General features: G+C 42.3%; 2 protein-coding genes across 2 annotated transcripts; both read left to right on the plus strand.

Moving 5' to 3' along the window:
* The first annotated feature begins 300 nt into the window (after positions 1 to 300).
* LOC106647003 (uncharacterized) lies at positions 301 to 10365 on the plus strand. The gene is made up of 6 exons (XM_014363242.3): positions 301 to 652; positions 1372 to 1662; positions 2115 to 2342; positions 2438 to 2763; positions 4237 to 4387; positions 9949 to 10365. Exons 1-6 carry the CDS (start codon positions 646 to 648, stop codon positions 10227 to 10229), a joined length of 1284 nt encoding a protein of 427 aa, XP_014218728.2. The 5' UTR covers positions 301 to 645; the 3' UTR covers positions 10230 to 10365.
* A 6836-nt stretch (positions 10366 to 17201) lies between these two features.
* On the plus strand, positions 17202 to 18646 carry LOC149374350 (uncharacterized). Its single transcript, XM_089594044.1, has 2 exons — positions 17202 to 17327; positions 17497 to 18646. The coding sequence occupies exons 1-2, from the start codon at positions 17296 to 17298 to the stop codon at positions 18644 to 18646; spliced, it is 1182 nt and encodes a 393-aa protein (XP_089450170.1). The 5' UTR covers positions 17202 to 17295.
* Positions 18647 to 20915: the final 2269 nt, after the last annotated feature.

Here is a 20915-nt window from a genome sequence, read left to right on the forward strand (position 1 = left end):
CGGACAATGGCAGGGGAGGGGGCACGTATAGCCGTACGTACGACCCGGGGATGCGCCCGATACATATACCTGTCGAATGCGTGGCACGCGCACGCGTGGCGGGGCGCCGGTATATATATACACCTATAGCGAAGGGGAAGCTCGAAAGAAGACGATCACCGAAAAAGAGCAAGGGAGAGAGGGAGACAACTGCGTGTGTACTACCTTGTAACTATCCTACCTGCACGCGGAGGGAAGAAGAAGAAGAAGCAGGTATTAACAGAAGGCCCCGAGCGAGCGAGCCACGCGCTTCAAAGTCAGTCGGCCCTCGGAGCTTGAGCCGGACGTACGTACGATTAACAACCTCTTCGCGCTCTCGCTTCATTTCCCTCTGGTTCAGTTTTTTTTATTTTATTTTTTTATTATTGTTGTTTTCTCCTCTCTTGCCCCGCTGTGACTCGCACAACCCTTCCACGTGTGCTGTAACAGTTTCATTTATCGAAAGTGCAAATTGATTGATAAACCTTTCGGAGGAGCCGCAGTGATCGATAACCATTTCAACAATTTGTTTGCGATTATCTCGGTTGTGGTTTGCCTTTTGGTCGAGGATGACGAGCCGAGCTGGGCAGCTCTGAGCTCGGCACCCCTTCGGAGCTGCGGAGAGACATGTGCGGTGAGTTGCTTTTCCTTACCGGTTATGGTTTTCCCTTGCTTTTGCTTGCCGATCGCCGGGTTTTATGTTTACCGATTTTTTTCTTTTTTTTTTTCCACTCTTGTGTTTAATCGTGTTCAACACCATGCGCCACTCGTCCATCTCTTATCGCGTAAAGTACCAATCGCCCGAAAGATGTACGGCAAAATCACGCGTGTTTTTTCTTTTTTTTAATTAACACGTGCACCGAGATGTTGGAAACCCGGGTATTTATTTTAATACGTTCGCGTGCTGAAATCGGTACCGCTTTTTCTTACTCTCCCTCTCTTTTTTTTTTTTTCGAACCTAATATTACACGTACACGCGCGTATTGTATAAGCAAACGGGAGGCCGCCTTCTGTGCAAACATTGATTTCCATGCGATCGACATGTGTCGGCCTTTGTTTGTCTCGTTTTGTTTTTTTTCCGCGAAATCGTCGCCAAATCTCCGGCGCCTTCGGACAGTTATACAGAGGTATACGTATTATGAAAAGGCTTACCCTCGCGGAGTCTCTCGTTGACCCGGCGCGAAAGTATGGCGGGTCGCCCTGACGGTACGCGCGCTCGTTTTTCTCGTACATGTATACGAAAGTAGGGGTTGGAAGGGTGCCGATCTCTTCCCTACGGGGGGTACGTTGGACACGAGAATTCTCGGTTTCCTCGTTAAGGGGCGTAACAACAATCGTTAACCGCGTTTGCAGAAGCCGTGCGGCATCGCCAGCAAACCGATTGGCACATGAAAGCCGAACTCGAGTGCGGGGCCATGAGGGGCGCGACGGTGTTGGGCCTGCCGGCGGGCACCCTGTCGCCCCCGGTGACATTGTCGCCCCCCAACAGCCCGTCCATCCACCCTTGGAGTCCCTCGGGCACGACAATGAGCAACCAGCAGCCCGCGGGCACCCACGAGAGGACGAGCGCCTTCAGTCTCGTGTCCGCCGGGTACAACGGGGACCTGCCGAGGCTGCCCTCCTCGACCGCCCTGCCCAACAGAGGTACGTACCATATACATTGCTACACCGCGAGTGACGAAAGAGCCCTCGTACTTTTTTTTTTTGTTCCTCTCTTTCACCGTGGGACGGGCCCGCTTTGAGACCACAAACCCCGAGGAGTCTCCGAACGATGCCTTTTTTTTCTTTCTTCACCATTAAACGTAGTATAAACCCACCTGCGGTTTACGCACTTTTGTAATGGTATATATTATACGCTTCGCGTGTTTCACAACATCGCTGGTCGTGGGGGAGAAATCACGCGAAACCTTTCCTATATACGTTATAGGGTTGCTCGCACAATAGGGGGGGAGGGTTGCGAAAGTGCGCCATACGTACGGGGGTTATTCTTTGGTCCCAACGCGAGGAAAATCGGTTCTTTGAGAAAAAAAAAAGGTATACGTATATAATATTGTGCACAACTAACGCACAACCCGTCTCCTGTTGGCCCCTTGTAGGAGCGGAGATGCGTTGCAACCTGACGATGTACGGGGGTTACGGTAGCGTGGCCACCTGGTGGGCCCAGCAGGCCATGGCCGCGGGTCTCCTGCTGACCCCGGCCCGTCCAACCTACCCGAGCCAACAGCACGAGGACGCCGTCGGCGCGAGCATGCAAGCTACCGAGCCACCTACCTCGGCCATGGAACCGTCCCCGCGGAGGTGCACACCCGAAAAAGCCAGATACCGTGAGTACACCTTTGTTCCCTTTTCCTTCTTTCGCTAAACCGCGCTTGGTCCCCGGCACTCGACCCAACAATAAATAATCATCTTGTCTCGACAGTGGAAGAGGCCCCGCTGAATCTGAGCACGAAGCCGAGCGACTTGTCGAGCTCCCGTTTGATCGGCGTCGGCCACCACCGTCAAACGATCGCCCCCCAAACGAGCCGCCATCAACAGGGTCGGGCCAAAAGCGAGATCTGGTCGCCGGGGTCGGTGTGCGAGCGCGAGGCCCGCGAGACCCTGGGGCCAGCCTCGGTGGAGCGAGAGTCTCGCTCGGGTCGCAGCTCGCCCGCTGGTACCATTGGCGACAACGAGCCCATGGTACTTCAGATGCCCAGGCAGCACTACCTACCGCCCACCCCGCCCTCGGCAGAGCGGACCTTTCAGGTTGGTTGCGCACACCTTTTTTTTTTTCCATAACTTTGACCGCGCCATTTTCGGGTACCGTGGGTACCGCGCACTTATCGTAAAACCAAAAGTGTACGTACAAGGGAATAAGTACGGGTGCGTGTCTGCGGGCTGGACAAACACGGTTCTGTCAACTTTGGGCAAAATGAACGAGCTTTCGGGGAAACTCGATGCTTATACATATATACGTCGCACGTTTTTTGCTTTGGATAGGGAAAATGTTTTCCTTCATCGCGTAATTTTTCGCTTTTTGTATATCTCGTCAATCACAGTACCGATAGGTACACCCACACTCGAGGGGGGGATTCAGGTCACTCGGTGCAAAAACACGGAGATGGCTCAAAAATCGAAGATTCGCACATATATATATGTGCATGCCATGCGAGTTTTACGTGCGCTCGTAAAAGAGCGAAAATAACACCTGTCCTTAGGGGTGCTCCGTCCTCTATAATACGAAATGGGGTGGCTTTTTTTTTTTTTACGCGCGGAGGATAATAGCGCGGCGCTTGTGAATTATGCACGCGCTAAGGAGGAGCGGATATATACATATACGTGTACGTCGATTTGCGATGATTTCGAAGGGTATTTATTTTTCATGCGCCGTTTGTTGTGTGTTTCCATTTGTTGTGTTGCATTGTCCACGTCAACGGGGTATACAATATTATGAGGAAAATAAAAAAAGTCGATTGCTTCGATTTGCTAATTTACATCTCGATGTAAACTACTTCACTCTTTGTTCGTTATTGGCTGCGAAGAGGCGTCTTTTTTTTATTCCATCGTAGTTTCCGAACGCGCCATAGTTACAACCTGTGACGCTTTTGTGCGTCTCGCGGGGGAGCCTATATTTAAACGGCACTCGATCGAATCCGATAAGATAACGGGCACACAATGTACACCAGTGAGATTTTTTCCAAAATCACTGAACCGCGAAAAGTGTCTTTGAAACGCGTATCTGTACAGACTAGCGCTGCCGTTATCTCCAGAGCTAAAAACACCGTTTGACAAATATTACCCGTAGCCTGTTTTCCTCGCATCCACACACTTTTGTCAATCATTACCCCCCCTCGGTTCGCTCTACAAATCCAAACACGCGTTTAGTTCAAATATTTTGACACACGTAATTGCAACACAACTGCGAATGCCAAAAACTCGTGCCCATTATTTTAATAATAAACGAGAAAATCGATCTATTTCCATCTATTTGATCAGCTTTGGCGAATATAGATGACGATCGCTTCAAAAATAAAGAATCGATAAGGGGACCCGACGCTTCGAAGTACACGCGTTGAATTTTGAAAAATTTTTGTGCTTCCTCGCTTTGTACGTGCATTCCAGCGAATGAACACTTTTCCCTAAAACATTTGTATACACGCTCGCAACGAACAAAAAAAAAAAAAAAGAAATGGACGATCAGAAAATTAAACTCTGGTTTTCTCGGTCGCGTTGTTGCAGTGCAAGCAGTGCGGCAAGGCGTTCAAGCGGTCGAGCACCCTGAGCACCCACTTGCTCATCCACTCGGACACGAGGCCCTACCCCTGCCAGTACTGCGGCAAGAGGTTCCATCAAAAGTCCGACATGAAGAAACACACCTACATACACACCGGTAAGTTGTGTTTATATAATGTTTACTCGCACAATTGTAATAATTGTTTATTCGTTACAAAGTTTCTCGTTTTCATTTTTGGCATTTACTCGAACCGATGAAACTCCAATAAGTTGTTTAAGTTGTGTCCCGTGCACTAACGCGCACGCAACCCGACAATTAGCCTCGATTCGCAAACAAGGGGAACAATCGTCGTGACCTTCGTAAAAAAAAAATGGGGGGGGGGAGGGGAAGAAAGAGTTGGGTGTTTCGTAAAGAAAACGAGTTCGTCAAAGGGCTGAAAAAGCGCCATATGCCCCGTGTACGTATAATATACATCCGCTTGAGTAATTACGGACGATTCGATTGCGCACTATATGGTGCAGGCTTGTGTGCGCGTTGATAAATCGGTATCGCCCACTCCCGAAGGAGATCGAGGTTTATTAAACAATTAAGCCCGGCTCACCCAGTGATTTATCCGATTCGCGCGCTCGGAAATTAATGAATTAATCACCCACCCCGTGAATATACATATACATGTATACATACTCCCTGCACCCATCGAGATAATATATATACAAAAACGGAGGTGCTTTTCCCTCGCGTGTATAATGGGTTGGTTTAACGATGCGTATATTAAGAGAAAAAGAAAAAAAAAAAGAGATCAGAGATAAAAGCAGCGGTTATCCTCGTTAGTGCGCGCGCGTTATATAGTTCGATGATTTACGCGCTCTCTCGGGGCCCGGTCTTCCGTGAAATTCGTTTTCTCGTTTAACGATAACTAACGGATTGATTGATTTCTTTTGTTTTCGCTCCGTCTCGCCGGTGTGTCTATGTGTACCGGTGCTCCAACTGTTTTTTTTTTTTTTTTCCACGTTTACCACTTCCAGATGTACATTCAAATGTATACATTTGCATATATTGGTAATTACCGCCGTTTGTCTTTACCGGAGGGAATACTACATTGCCAATTTGCATGATACGGACGTAAGGTTGGTGGAGAAAAATGAGCGATAGAGTGACGAAATTCGTTTATAGATTGTGGATGATTATTGATCTCACTTTGTGACGCTAAATCATACCGGGGGAAGAAAAAAACAGCGATGACAATAAAAGTATATGTTTGTTCGTAATGGGTTTATCGTGAACCTCGCGACACGCGTCTCCAAGTATTCCGTCATTGCGACCGCTGTGTAAAAGACAAACCGAAACTTTCCTAATGTCCGGAAGAACGATAAACTCGGTAACAAAGTACTTACACCCATGTACCGGCCATCGACTGCCATCGTGCCGTATTAGTGTACAAGAGGGTATATTCAGCGCCAACAGACTCCCCATGATTCTTTCACGAACCCGTCCACCCGTGTGTGGGTACTGTGTATACCCTTCGGGTGTGTGTTACGGTCATATAGTATACGTCGCGATGAAAAAATAGGGTGTTCCGTGATGATTCGCGCTGTATTGAAAAATCACTGAATATCGGTTTTTATTTAAACTGTATCCGGACGTGACATTACAATAGTACTGAATTCTAGAGTTTCCGTCAATCGCGTTAACAAACAAAACTACACAGAAACTCGATGGTTTCGGTAGCAAATTTCCACCAAATTTCAAAGCTGCCAACAAGCGTTGAAATGAAAAATAGCTCGCGCGATTATCGATTTTCGGTGGGGAAAAAAAAAAAGAGTAAGTACGTTTGGTTACTCAAACCATCCAAAAAGAACCCACGAATAATCCGAATTGATTGGCCCCTTCGCGGAATCACGATAAAACCCCTAATACGTAACGTTGTTACACCCACCCACCCCCGAAACGCGGTGACGCACGATCCTCCGCGGTAGGTATATATGGGTATATATATACTTTCATTTCCACCTCGCACACGTGTATTACCCAATCTCGGCTCATCATCTCATTCCGCAAACTCACCCGTGCCCCGCCCCGATAAATATTTAACAATCCCAGCGATATACTGTGTCTTGGCTCAAAAAAAAAAAAAAAAAAAAAAAAAAAAAAGAGGAAGCAATGCCGATTATCGTGAGAAAGCACTCACGCAAAGCTCTCCATTCCCGTGTTTTTTTACTTGCACCTTTTTTTTTCTTTTTTATTAACATACGCGACGCGCGACCGCATCAGCGGAAAGGGGAGGACACACGTAGCGTTTAAGCTGCGCTTCCGGCGCGGAGGGGCCAGCGCACGTGCCACTCGCGTGCGGCACCCACTCTCCCGTGAGCTAATTAAATACGAAAGGGGGAGAAAAAAAAAAAAGGTAAATCGAGGGTCGTCCCGTTTTGTCTCGCTTCGTTTGCCGTTGCCCCATATATTACATCCACGGGACGTGTACAAGGTACCTTTTATACGTATATGTCTGCGTGTGTGTGCGCACACATTACAGTAACCGTCATTAGCCCCTTGATGGAACGACGATGAGGATGCACCATCGCCCGCCGCGCAACACACGTTGACATTTATTGTACTCCTTGTATTTTTCGAGTCGATATAATAATATAATGTAATATGTGTAGAAACGGACGGATAAGCACCAGCGGGCAGTGATACCGGTTCACCCTGGATAATCCTCGTGTATGGCCGATACTCGAGTTTAATTGGCTTAGATTACGCGTATGGCTATTGTACGGAAGGAAAAAAAAAACAAAAAACAGTACAATCCGCGCGCTCGGGGAGGGTGTATAATGAGCGCGATGATAACGATGTGGGTGTGCGGTCGCGTCGATCGCTCAAACGCAAATTGCGCGAAGCTCGTGTATATAGCGCGTGCCTCGGTCGCAAGGTCAGCGACGATTTTTACCTCAAACATCATACATCGGCTCGTGTTACGGTCTGTGGCTATCGTTTGCCCCGCGAGTACATGTAACATTATAATTGTCCGGCTGATGGGTTTTCGCGGAGATAACGATAAAGAAGCAAACGCTTCTGACGTACGCTCTTCAATAAGGGTTTTTTCTTCTTTTTTGAGGACAAGCATATTACACAATATACAATGTGTCGATTAATTAATGCACGCGTTACGTGCTAGCATGAGGTGAAACAAACATTTTTAACGGTGCGATTCCCAAGAAAATCCATCGCTATCAACAAATGAAATTGTTCTTGAATTTGAAATGTGTTATTTATTATATCGTACTAATTTTTAACGTATTTGAGTTTAAAATATCGTCTTTTAACGTGGGCTGTAGTATAAGGAATACAACAGCTTTAAATACTGTACGAATCTTATTAGTTCTTTCAAGTTACGGTGTGTTGGCACGAAATAAAAAAAATCATTTTAGTTGGTTAATATGATTTTCCATTACACAAGCATACAACCATGACCTGTAAGACTGTTATAATACTGTCAGGATTTTCTATCTTATAACATATAAACGTATACACGAACAAACGCAATAGACATCAGATTTCTTTTGAATTATACGGTTGTACTATAACGTTTCGTAAAGTTATTGATCATGTTTCTTTTGGTTTTCTATATACCTCCGTACATTATTGTCGCGTCCTTCTGTTAGCGCCTCACGCGGATAACCGAGTCGATAAAACTTGGCAAAACATTTTTGAGCACGTTCATCCATCCCTCTGTAAATACAATTTATTGTTATGGGTAAACGCACCAAGTCATGTTTAATATACAAGAGGGATTTTGCATTAACTAACCCCCCTTTTTTTCCATCCCCTCGATGACTGTATATGATATACCGTGGCATTTAGATAGAAAGGAAAAAAAAAAAAAAAAAAAAACTTCCCGCAAGCCCATGCGTATAATATATCGTTACATTTTTCGTGCATCTCCATCGGGTGTATTATATACATATGCAGAGCGCGATACTTAATGACAGCTCGGGCTCGTCTTGATAATCACGAGGTTCCCGCATTTGCATTTGTTGTAAATAATGAACACCACGTGTACGGCTGGAATTAGACGTGTGTATATATATATACCCACCTAAGTAGCGTGTGTATATACCTATATAAGCACACCGAAAGAGGGGGAGACTATAAGTTTATGCATAATCGAGGATTGATTTTCTACTTTATTTCCTTGGCGTTTTTTTCTTTATATGTATATATATATATATATATATAACTCTCGCAGAGTTTTCCTCGAACCCTTTCGCCCGCGCGCTGGTGCATACACGGAAAATTGCAGGTTCCCTCACTCCCTCCCTCCTTCGCCGCGCTATCGATCATACGCGTGTACATCACTTTGGGTGTAAATAAATAAATAAACAAACGTATCCTCAACAACCCGACACTCGTGCATGTACCTATTACCGTTAGGATTCGCGAAAACCCGAGAATTTTGCAAAGGAGCAAAAAGAAGAAGAAGAAGAGTCGAGGAGAAGGCCATATAATATATATAGCGTAGGCGCTTGGGCAAATATTTACCGAGAGAGTCGGGTGTGTGTGTGTATGTATATATAGGTGCTCCTCCTGCAGCAGTACTTTTTACAAAGGGTCGACGAAGAAACACATCAAATGTGTCGAAGACGAAGGAGAGGAGAAAAAAGAGGGCGCCGATAATGAGGTGCTAGATGGATCGATATGTATGCGCGAGCCTCCGACCGACTGTGACTGGAAACAAAAACACACCTGCCACCTGTTCCGTGTATATGTTGGGATCTTCCTCGTATACCCCGTCTTTTGGAATCCCGGGACCGGAGATTTTAAATCTCTGACTCGGGGTGGTCGCAACCCCCCTCCTTTTTTGTCCACCACATCGTTTTCCAACTCGGATTTTCCAAAGTCACTGGTTGGAAGCAGCCTGGAAACGACGGTTATTAGCTCCGAGCTGCGAGAGTGCAGTGTTATCGCGTGGATAAAAATAAAAGCGCGCCCGAGAAAACACAATGCAAAAGAAAAAAAAAAAAAAAAAAAAAGAAAAAAAAGAAAAAGCCCAACAAGTTGAAACAACAAGTTGTGGCAACAAAACGCACGGTCATCCCGTTGTGCGACATATATCCCCTCACCTGAAAAGACAATTAATCAAACGATGCCCTCGCGCCGCTGACCAAGAGTGTGCGCGACACTCTATATTATTATTATTTTTTTTTTTTCTTTCTTTTCACGTATGTATATGGCACACAAAGCGTATGTACGCAAAAGCGCGCGCATCGAATTAAATAAATTGACAATTAACGCGGCCGTCGCGTTGATGCAGCTGTGTTTGGTCAGCCTTGAGTCATCGTCGCTTTTACCCCCGATTACTTGTATATGTATATCCCTGCGTGGCACTTTTCTGTGCTTTTACGTATATATATAATCACCACCAACATAATATCTAAATCGATCGGACAAAGGACATTGGGCGTAAAACGTGTACACCCTCGCGCACCGATAATAGCATATAATTATAAATATTAATATCGGGACGACATAAAAATGGTAAGAGAGAAGAGTTATTACGTATATAATATGAAAGAAGACATGTTTGTCCCATCGGTAACAACACTATATAGAGTGAATTCCATAAGATGAAAAACGAGAAGCAAAGCAAAGATAATATAATATGATGAAGGTAATCGCTAACAAGGGGCAATGTCGTTGTTGCTGTTTTTTTCTGTCCACAGGTGAGAAGCCGCACAAGTGCGTGGTCTGCCAGAAGGCCTTCTCCCAGAGCAGCAACCTGATAACGCACATGCGCAAGCACACGGGGTACAAGCCCTTCGAGTGCAACCTCTGCGACAAGGCGTTCCAGCGTAAGGTCGATCTGCGCCGGCACCGCGAGGGCCAGCACCCGAGCGCCCCGGCCCTCGATTACCGCTCCCTAAGGGCGCCCTGCCAATCCAGCCCCGACACCACGACCACCCTACCCCCCGAGCCCGAAACCACGGCCTACACCGACAGCTGAGGGCTCCCACCCGCCTACCCATAAATTCCACAGTTTCATTGGCTTTTCGTCTTTGGATCACCACGGCTGTACACAACAATGGACCCGATGGATGCACCTTGTTTGTATACATATACAAATATATACGCAATGCCGATTACACACGCGAAACAAGGTACGTGTTGGCTGAAATCGAAGAGGGTTGGGTGGGGGGGAAGAAAAAAAGAGCGCCCCGTCACGATTTTCCCGAAGAGGAGTCCCCCTCTCGAAGCTTCCGAGCTGTTCGTCTTTGGCTCTGATGGTTGGCGCGCGCCAGCACCTGTTGAGGATATAATATACGGAGATAACGATCGCCTCCCTGCTTCTTCTTCTTCTTCTTCGTGTTTTTCCTCTTGCATTCCATGCGCGCGTCCGTTGCGTTTGTGTATATATAGGTAATGTGCGCACAGGGGCGATCGTACAAGGTGCCCGGGGTAAATTTTCGACTTGTACATACATCAGGACGGTTCGTACTTGCCCTGTATTGTATTTGTCGTTGATACACGTGGCCTTTGAGTGCCTTGCGTTTCACGCGTTTTTTTTTTTTTGTTTTTTTTTTTTTTTTTTTGACGAAAATGATGGGTATCCATTTGTATAACTTTCCGATGGAATAAACAATCTCTCATAGCATGCAGATATATATATATGCTCACCGGTAGAGATAATAAGTGTACATGGCTATATGCGTATCTGAATGCCGAGCGAGTGAGTCGACTCGGTGTTTTTGTGATGAGTATATGTATATATAGGGTATGGATCACGGAAGGCCTTATACCGGGAGTATTTCAAAAATGAGCGTTATCCGAGCACATGAAGTTTGAACAGTTGCGCTCGAGGAGTGGAGGAATAACAACGCCGAGGTATTTTTGGCTTTTATCGATTTCTATATAATGTGCGCATCACCTATGCTACCATCGAGATGATGTGGTTATTGCCGCGGAGTTGGCGCACTTTTTTTTTCATTTGGAGGGGGCAAGAGTTCGAAAAGTGATCTTTCGGGGGTCAAAAATGGTGGGCGATATTGCACCGATATTTTTACGCATATTTGCACTTTATTGTACCATAATAGCACTCGTGCGTGCGTTTTTTTTTTTTTTTTTTTTTTCGTTCAACATGATGTATATATTAATATTCACGTGTCATAGTCCATCGAAGCCAAAGCCGTACGTGATTTCGAAGGAATGTTGACGTGCGTTTGATGATTTGCGATGTTTGTTATCGGTTTTGCATCGGTTTTCGCCGATCGCGATAGTGCAGCAGCATGTTTGATCGATTGTTCATCAAAATACAACAGCTGTCTATTGTTGCTCGACCAATTTTCACTTTGATGGAAAACGAACGATTCGTCGTCCAGTCGATTCGCTGCAGCTACCGCGTCGATGTGTACGTAGATCGGGAAAATGATGAAAATTAAAATTGTGTAAGGGAAGGGTATAAAAAAAAAAACCAATGAGTGACTTTAACCATGAATATTGGTATTCTTTCTTGTATCGTGGAGCAAAAGTTTCATAACGGCTAGAGGACCAAAGATAGCTTAAGGCACCGTTTACCAGAAAAAAAGGCTCGATCGCTGGTGAGCTCGACGGCGTTTGCTCTGTAACTCACGAGGTGGGAAAAAAAAAAAAACATTTGTACGTATGATTAAAAAATACGAAAAAAAAAAAAAAAAATTATACTTCAACCTGGCGAAAAATCGCAGAGCGATACTTCGAGTCAAATACCACCAATACATAAAATGTATACCAACTGTACCATATACATACACCTAAATATATACATATATAAATTAACAATTGTACTTACATACACCCATACATTATGCATTTGCACTTAGTGTAGTTGTAGCTGTTGATTTTAAGTAACTTATAATTCGACGTAGTCAAAGGAAAAAGAGGAAAAAAATAATTTTAATTTAAAGTAGCAAATAGGCAATTGAATCACATGTACGGATGAAGCGGAGCCAAAAAATCGATTAATGATAGGTACACAAGTTTATGAGACTTAACGAGTACCTACACCACGAATTGGCAAATTTTGTTTTCCCAGTTGCGAATTGTACGAGTGTATAAATACTTGGGTGTGATTTTTTTTTTTTCTTCAACGCAATGCAAGAGATCGAGCGGTCCATTTTTTTCCATGCGCCTGCACGCATAGTTAATGTAATGAGTAGACGACTTTGGAAACGAAAAAAAAGCTGTGTATTTGTTAATCGTCCGCTCGATGAGAGCTCTTTAGGTGTAATTGTCGTGTTGAAATTTCGGCGTGAAAGCGAGGGTGTAGAGTTTCGTTCGAAGTCTGTATAGCGAGGAAGCGACTGTTTTTTTAGCGATTTAACGAGGAAACGTAAATATGTGACCGATTGCGAGAAAAATGACAAAAAAAAAAAAAAAAAAAAAAAAAAACAACGAAATGAACCAAAAATTATATTTTATTGCTATGTAAATATATCGATGATTGAATAAATTGTTTTTCTTATAAAAATTTATGTGATACTAGTACTTATTCATTCCCTCCTTCCAATTTTTTTTGTCTAATATACTTACTGCTTTTAATTCTCACCAATTTTTTGTTTCCTATGTAAAATTAATTGATCTCGTTGCTCTGTTAACTTACCATTGTAATATTACACCCATTATACGCAACAAGTGAGCTAAACCGGTGATATTCAACACTTGGATGTTTTAAAAAAAAACATTCGTGCCAAAAATCGGCAACTCTTTGTCTTTGAAGGTACACCTCGAAAGCATCTACTGCATATTTATACCACAGTAAAGTGATATTTTTTAAGGGTAACTTTCAAGACTTTGCATTGTGAGTGACGCCACTTTGTATAGGTACCGAATCAAATGCGAAAACAAAAACGTTCCAACGAATCTCTCAACACTCGGATTTGTCGATAATCAAAAAAAGAATATCCCCTCGCAACAAGATCAATCACGCGTCTTATCAACAAAGATATATCCCACGCCTCTGCCCTGATGTGATAATAAGTAAATATCCGTCATCGCGCTCTCCTCCTTTCCACCGCGAAAAGCCCGCCACGCGCGTTGAATCAACAAAAAAAAAGGCAACAATCACCGAAATAAGGCAGCTGAGTTTCCTTCAATTAAACCTCCATACCCCACCTCCCCGTCATCTTTTTAATAAACCCCCCACCCCCTCCCTCTCTTACTCTCCCTTGACGTTTTACCACGCGCGCACGTGCTACGTGTCGTCGTCGTCGTGCATGTAACTGCAGAGAGAGAGAGAGAGAGAGAGGTTCGAGAAACACTCTTGCGCCTAATTGCCTCTTGTAACGCGTCAGGTGTGCATATACGCGCGCTTATTCGCTCTTGCACGGGCTTTTCACGCTGCGCTGCACGTGTGGGTAATATACATATATATGTATTATACGTGTGCACACCCATACAAACGAGCAGCGAGCGCATATGGTAATTGGCCAATTTGCGATTCCCGATCGATTCCAACGTGTGTTATATATATATATGCGTATACATTGTAGGTACGTACGGTCGGAATAAACCGTGCGTGCGCGGACTTGACCCGAATTCACCGGGCACTCGAAATCGGATGATTTTTGCTCGAAGGAGGTGGTGGTGCTTCGAAAGAGCGGCGATCGGATCGGGGATGATGTTATTTTTCGGCATTGCGTTTCGCTGGATGATACACGCGGTGATAGATTCGGCCAAAATGCGCCGATTGCCCGCGTTTTGGGTGGTGCGAGCCGGGCGCACCGATTTTCTCGAAACCACCGGTATTTGTTATTTAATTGATTGCGTCACCTGCCTCCAACCTTTTTTTTTCATAATGTAAATAAAACTCTGTGTATATACTCGACGCGCTTTTTCAAAGGGTATAGATATTTACGACACGGGAGGAGAATAGATTGGGCATTTTTCACGTATCGATATGTAATATTCATACCCATGTATAATGGACGCAAATGCTTCCAAACTACTCGGGTTCTGGAGTGGTTTTCTGACACACTTTTTTGCGACTGCTTAATTTGACATCCGATGCTCTCTCGGGGAGAGAGGTTTCGCGAAAATGAAAACCGTGCCATTAATATCGTGGACACGCGGCGAGCGCGCGCGCCCTGTACTTACTTTTGACGGTAGTTCTCGAAAATGCGCACACGCCCGCGGATGTACATGTACGTGTACACATAATTGCTATATATATATATATCGCAATTTGCGCGTAATGTTAATATACACAAGAGGTATATTATACTTGCGCGTTATAACGAAGCACGTTTACGGGACGTATTTTTGATTTATGCGTCTCATTCGTGATAATACGCGCTACTGGGACGAGTTTATTCATTTTTTTTTGTTTTTTTTTTCCGAAGTAAAAATGGAAGGAAGAAAATCGGTTCCGAAAAATTGACACATTATTGACACACAATTGCAGCCGATCGACGTATATACTCTGTACGTACCGCCGCAAAAGTATGTACTATTAACGATACCGATTTAGATGTATAGGTAACTCAGTTTCGCACTGGAGAAACAAAAAGTTTGGCCATGGATTGAAGAAACGACTATTAAAATAATGTCGAACCGACATATTTGCGAAAACGAACAAGTGCTATACCTGCAAAATTATTTTTCTTTAAATTAATATGGTGTTGGCAGCTCGTTGTGATCCTAAAATGAAGAAAAAAAAAAAAAATGATGAAACAGCAGTGCATTGCCATTGAAAAGTTTGAGGGGAGAAAAAAAAAGAAAGAAATTAATTTCCCCTACTGAAAATTCGAATTAGCCAGCCATACGCAAATCCCAGTCCTTAAAAATGCAAGCCATCGCAGTTCAGAGCTGCTCTGTGATCATCGGCAAATCAAGTATACACGGTATGGTGGTAAGTATACTCATTCAATGGCATGTATATGCGCTCGAGGAGGAAAGAAAGAAAACCAGGACACACCGGCGGCACGTTGGGTAAGCGCGTGTATACACTCACGTGTAACGTGTCGAATAATTGTCTCCGAGAATCCGATGAGGCTTGTAAAAATCATGGCAAAGAACGAGGCCGCCGCCGCCGCGCGACGCGAAGACGAAGAGACCCGGAAGAAATTACTTGACGTCCTGGATCAAGATCGCCCTTTAATATCGTCATGTGTTGTAGGTATCGCCGGTCCCAGCTTCCGACGAACCGGTTACGTGTACTCTCTTTCTTCGCCAATGTACATGCGTTGCGAGATGCAGAAGCGGGCGCGTGCCTTTTTTGCGTGTAAGACATCAGTCGTGTACAAGCACCGATGGAAAGAAATACTTTATTGCTCGGATTGATTGGCGAACCAAAACGTTTCTTTTTTTTCATTATTTTTATTATTATTGCTTCTTTTTATTAATTAGTAACATGAGATATGTATTGTAATCAGACTTCATGGGCCGATCATTGTATAATATTGTGTTCTCAAACGCTTTGAGAGAGAATTTTTTTTTTCACCGCTATCCACGATACAATATGTGGGAAAGCATTTCTTTTGTTGCAGATAAATGTAACACATTTCAGATATTATAGTTGATTGTAGAGTATTTTATAAATGAAGTATTTAAATCCTTTTTCAAATTTTTGGAATAAAGTGTTTTGTTTTGGCTAAGAAACAATTATTTTAAATTTATAACAAAAACAATATTTTAAAAACACTTGTGCCCAAATCTGCCAGTAATTGTATATTTTACCCACACTTTTATGAATGAAAAAAAAAATGTCAATCATATACCTTTATTATTTTCAAGTCTTTCTCCGTGCCAGCATCTTTTTGCCGACAGCCCGATTCCAACGTGTACATCGCGGGAATATTCTTCTTCTTCTTCTTCCTCGATGATTGACCGACGCACGCGGGAGAGTACGTGTATGTAATGAGAAAAAGCGAGGAGGGACGATGAAATTTAATAAGACGATTACCGCCACACGCACCGGAGAAACGTACTTACGAGTGTAATACACGCTGGAGGCCGTATATACGGGAGATTTCTTCCTCTCTCGACGCGCTGTCGCCCTCAACGACGATTTTCACTATATAGGCTGTACTTGATCGCGTCGCGCAATGTTATTATACCCATCGAATTTACAGTGCGGTCGTGCGTGCTTTCACACTTTTTGCTCCTATAAAAATCACTTCCATTACTTATTACCCATTCGAGTCATTGGTGAAGAAAAGAGAAATCTATGCGTAATTTCCGTGATGCTTTTATCATTGACTGCACGTTACCGAGTTTTTCAACCATTTTCAAATTTACATACTTTCCCGAGGAGTTCTGTCACGCGCTCGCACGATAAGAGAAACTAAGTTGGTAAATAAAGTTCTATTGTGTATATGGCTATTGTTTATGTGTATGTATAGTAATTTTATATACGTTTGTTCGAAACTGTTATCGTGTATCCGAAATAGCCATCGCGTCAATATTTTAATCAGCTGTTTACTACTTACAAACATACATTGCAACTCGTTGCCTTTTACTTTCGTTTTTATTATGAATTATTTTATCCCACATTACAGGTATAAAGCCATCCCTTGCATCGTTGGATTTTGTATGCTCATGAATTTATAAGGTTTCGAAGCTTAAGTTATGCAGACTCATGGTATTTAAATTTTTGCTCTAGTTTTGGATTTTCTTAATTTTCCGTTATATAATTTTATTCTGAAAAAATGGCCCGCCATAAACGCGCGGTCAACTACTCTCGGGTCCAAGACATTCGGTTGATGCACTACAAAACATTGACAACAGTTACCGAAAAATCGTTGGTCAACAATATTTAAGCAATATTTCACTGTATACATGTTCAAAACCATCGTATCGCGCACCCTCCCCCCCCCCTGCGGAGCGAAGCACAAATCGAACGCAACCAACATCCGCGCGGTATTGGAAAATAAAATTTTGTTTTCGTCGGGGCGTAGCTTGGTAATCCTTGTCAATAACTATAAACAGTAGAGCACATGCCAATACTTTAGATTTGAGTAAACACCGTATCTACAGTTGATTTAATTTGCATTAACAGTTTATTTTTCTCTTCTTTTATAAGAGCTGAGAGTAACACAATGTTGCGTCGCCGTGGACGTTTCCTCCCCAGGTGAGTTTAACCTTTTTTTATTTGAAAATTATCAAGATAAGTAGGTTATATTAACTTGACACTTTGTTATTAGCCACATTTGTTTTTCGTATTTCTCAGTAAGGAAGCAATACGTTATTTCTCATCAAGTCCTTAAAACGACAAAAAAATTTTCGCTCAATTGTTCCAGATACAATTATAATCAAGCTGTCAAGCAGGGCGGTTACATCTTCACAGTTCATTTGTGCAATCTTGTCCACGACACACCGCTCAAAGTGTGTGATTTTGATAAAATTGGCAGCGAATCTTTTATCAAAATGCAACTAAGTGCCCTTGATCGTCATCGTAATCTGTACCGTTTGAAGTTCAGTCTACGGTTCACTGAAAAACCATCACACATCCAGAGCGAGTTCTTCAAGCTATCAGTTTATTTCAACAAGTCACCAAAATACGAGCACTTGTTCAGACTTGATAAAATCGATGAAATGAATTACGCATCAGAAGAAAAATTGGTTTTCGACTCAACTCTTTGTTACCCATTATCAGATGCTGATGTGGAAATCTTTGTGCCAGAGGACGTTCATAACGAGCTGACTAAGGATTTGGGAGAACTACTGTCGGGAGAAACTCATTCGGACTGGAAACTGTGTGTGGAAGATAAAGTGTTTCATGTGCACAAAGGTATACTTGCAGTTAGGAGCAAAGTGTTGGCCAAGATGATTGATGCAGACATGATTGAAAAACAAACCAACATGATCAAGTTGGATCAGTGGGATCCTGTGGTGGTGAAGGAATTGCTTCATTACATCTACACTCACTCTTGTGATTTATCCATAAATCCTCACGAGTTGTTCAAGCTGTCGCACTATTTGGAGGTCGAACCGTTGATAATTATGTGCAAAAATTACTTGCTGGTTAATGTTAATGAGGACAACATTGTTGACAGTCTTATGTTAGTGAGTCAAGACCAATATGGATTATCGAAATTAAAAACTGCACTGGAGCTCTTTGTTTCATCCAACAAACTTCGTTTATCCAAAAATTCTAATTACGTAACGTATTTGAGTAAAACTATGGATGTCAACAACTTGATATCTAGGTTAAAATTTTCACAACAATATAAAGTTGAAAGTTTGTTGGATTACGCGGTTCGCTTCATAATAAAAAACCACAAAGAAACACTGAAAATTGATGAGTGCAAGCGATTTTTTGTTAATCACCCGTCAACGCTGCTCAAGTTATTTGGAGATTCTTTGGAAAAAATCGATTCGTTGGAAAGAAAGATAGAATCGAAGCGTAAAACGGTTGATTCCTTGGAAACTTCTTGTTCCGAGCAATAAATTGATATTTTTTATGTAATAATAGTTAGAATAAGCAACGTTGCGTTATATATGGTATTAATATATTATTTTTTTACATGTAACGTTGGAGTTGATAACTCAAAACTGTTGAATTTTGTTAAATAACTTGATACTCGAAAATTTATATTTTATTACAAAAAAGAAATTAAATACATTTAAAAAAAAACACCGATAACTACTAGCTTTAATAAAAACCAATCATTTATCCATTAATAAATCCTTCAAACAACGATAAAATAATAAATTGAATGATCTAAATAGTTTAGGATGTGAGCATTTGGTCCTTTGCCCAGAAACTACATACAAAAACTCTTCTCTTTTCTCTTTATGCTTTTCGTCTGTGCCATTTATTTAATTAAACTACAATAATTTAACTTCACCAAAACTTAAAATTAAATGAGTGAAAAACAACTGTGGACCAACAAACAATTACATAGTAAGAAATTAATTTACACTAAAGTGGTGATGAGTAAAAAATTCGAATGATTTTTGATCCCAATTTTTTTAACATGTAATCTCTAGATTTCCAAAGCCAGAGGCTCCTCGCGTTCGATAATTCTCTGTTGTTTTTGTAGCGAACCGTGATATATTGTAAGGTCATTGTTTTCACTCATGAGTGATGTTATCAGCTAATTTTCGCCCTACAAATATGGTTGTAGTGATAAGCTTCTTTAAGATAACTATTTGACGACGGACATTTTTTTCATTATTTTTCAAGTGAAAAATTTAAATGTCTCTGTTGGAAGGTTATTGAATTTTCCACAAAAAAAATAATAGTAATAAAACTCTATTTGTTAAAATTTATCAGAAAATATTACACTTTGTACAGTTTACTTGAAAATTTTTTGATTACTTAAAAAAAAAAAAAACGCAAGAAACGCCTGCGAAAACTGCATTTTCTGCTTTCCTCTCCCAGACATGTTAACCGAAGCGTCAAGAGAAAGAGGAAAATAATTTACGTTTTGAAAAAAAAGGATGAATTCTGCGGAGTGGGGGGAACGAGATCTGTATGTATGTATGTAGGCTCTGTTATAGGAATCGTAAATCTGACCGGTAGCGTGTTTAACGATCTCTCGCGGACACCCTCTGTGTGTAGCGTCTTTTATTATTAGAGAGGAACCGCAACGAGCGAGAAAACATCAGGAGCAGAAAGCGCGTCAGTTGGGCATGGCCTTTTTTTTCCAAATAGACAATATTCCCTACTGCTTGTACATCCATACTCGACCGTCTCAACCGTGCGCGTCGATAATTAATACTCGTAAAACCAGAGACGCGGAAATAACGCGGGATCCGGTCGATTTTGCGGAGCCGTGAATGATAATTTACGCGGAAACTGTTGCTCCGCGTCAAGCATTAAACCGAAGCTGGTTGTATCATAGGTATTAGAGAGCGTGCATTTTTTACACGCAGTACAAGTACTTCTTATATACGAGGGAATCCGAATAAAATATCCCGTTTTTTCCCCATTTTATTAAAAAAATTTTTTTAAGGCACACCCTTCGAGATGGGGCTCGTTTAACTCGTAGTACCATGTATATACCTTACACTGATTGATTCTACACATTGCCAATATTCAGCGTAATATTATTCAACACGAATTTTTACGGCACAAATATTTCCTACGTAGCATTGTTCACCTCGGCAGGAATCCTACACATCAATGATTTAACACAAAAATTTCCTACACGAGCCCAGTACGGCAATTTAATACACGTATTAAGTCTACACGTTAATTTTTTACACATAAATTTCCTACACAAAATAAGAACAGTAATTTAGAACACATCGTAAGCAGCGCTCTCAAAAGTGGCCGCCAAACTTTACGAGAAATTCAAATTGGCTATAGGACACAAGACGCCAAAACCCAGATAACTCAACAGAATTTCATTCATAATAAATGATTAAATTAACCCCAAGCTATTAAAGCCAATAACCCGGGGCGCTTACTAGCAACTCTAATAAATAATCAAATAATAAATAATAATACAAGCGAAAATTACCCAATCACCCAGGGTGCTTACTGGATGCTCTACTAAATAATAGAATAATAATTAATAACTTAAGTTCCGATCACCCAATAAACCGGGGTGCTTACTATCCACTCAATTAAATAATTAAATTATTAATTAATAACACAAGCGCTTATTACCCGATGATCCAGGGCACTTACTGGCTGCTCTATTAAATAATTTATTATTAAATAACAACACAAGTGCCAGTCACGTAATGACCCAGGGCACTTACTGAC

This window comes from Copidosoma floridanum, unplaced genomic scaffold (assembly GCF_036245765.1).
Source record: "Copidosoma floridanum isolate Cflo_tuat_1 unplaced genomic scaffold, Cflo_Japanese_pri ptg000020l, whole genome shotgun sequence".
NCBI classification, from domain to species: domain Eukaryota; kingdom Metazoa; phylum Arthropoda; class Insecta; order Hymenoptera; family Encyrtidae; genus Copidosoma; species Copidosoma floridanum.

Excerpts from the sequence above, each read along its gene's own strand:
- LOC149374350 (XM_089594044.1), top strand. The coding sequence starts at position 17,296 with ATGTTGCGTCGCCGTGGACGTTTCCTCCCCAG. Across the intron at positions 17,328-17,496 it reads CGTGGACGTTTCCTCCCCAG|ATACAATTATAATCAAGCTG; the intron begins GTGAGTTTAACC and ends CAATTGTTCCAG.
- LOC106647003 (XM_014363242.3), top strand. Across the intron at positions 2,343-2,437 it reads ACCCGAAAAAGCCAGATACC|TGGAAGAGGCCCCGCTGAAT; the intron begins GTGAGTACACCT and ends TTGTCTCGACAG. Across the intron at positions 4,388-9,948 it reads ACACACCTACATACACACCG|GTGAGAAGCCGCACAAGTGC; the intron begins GTAAGTTGTGTT and ends TTCTGTCCACAG.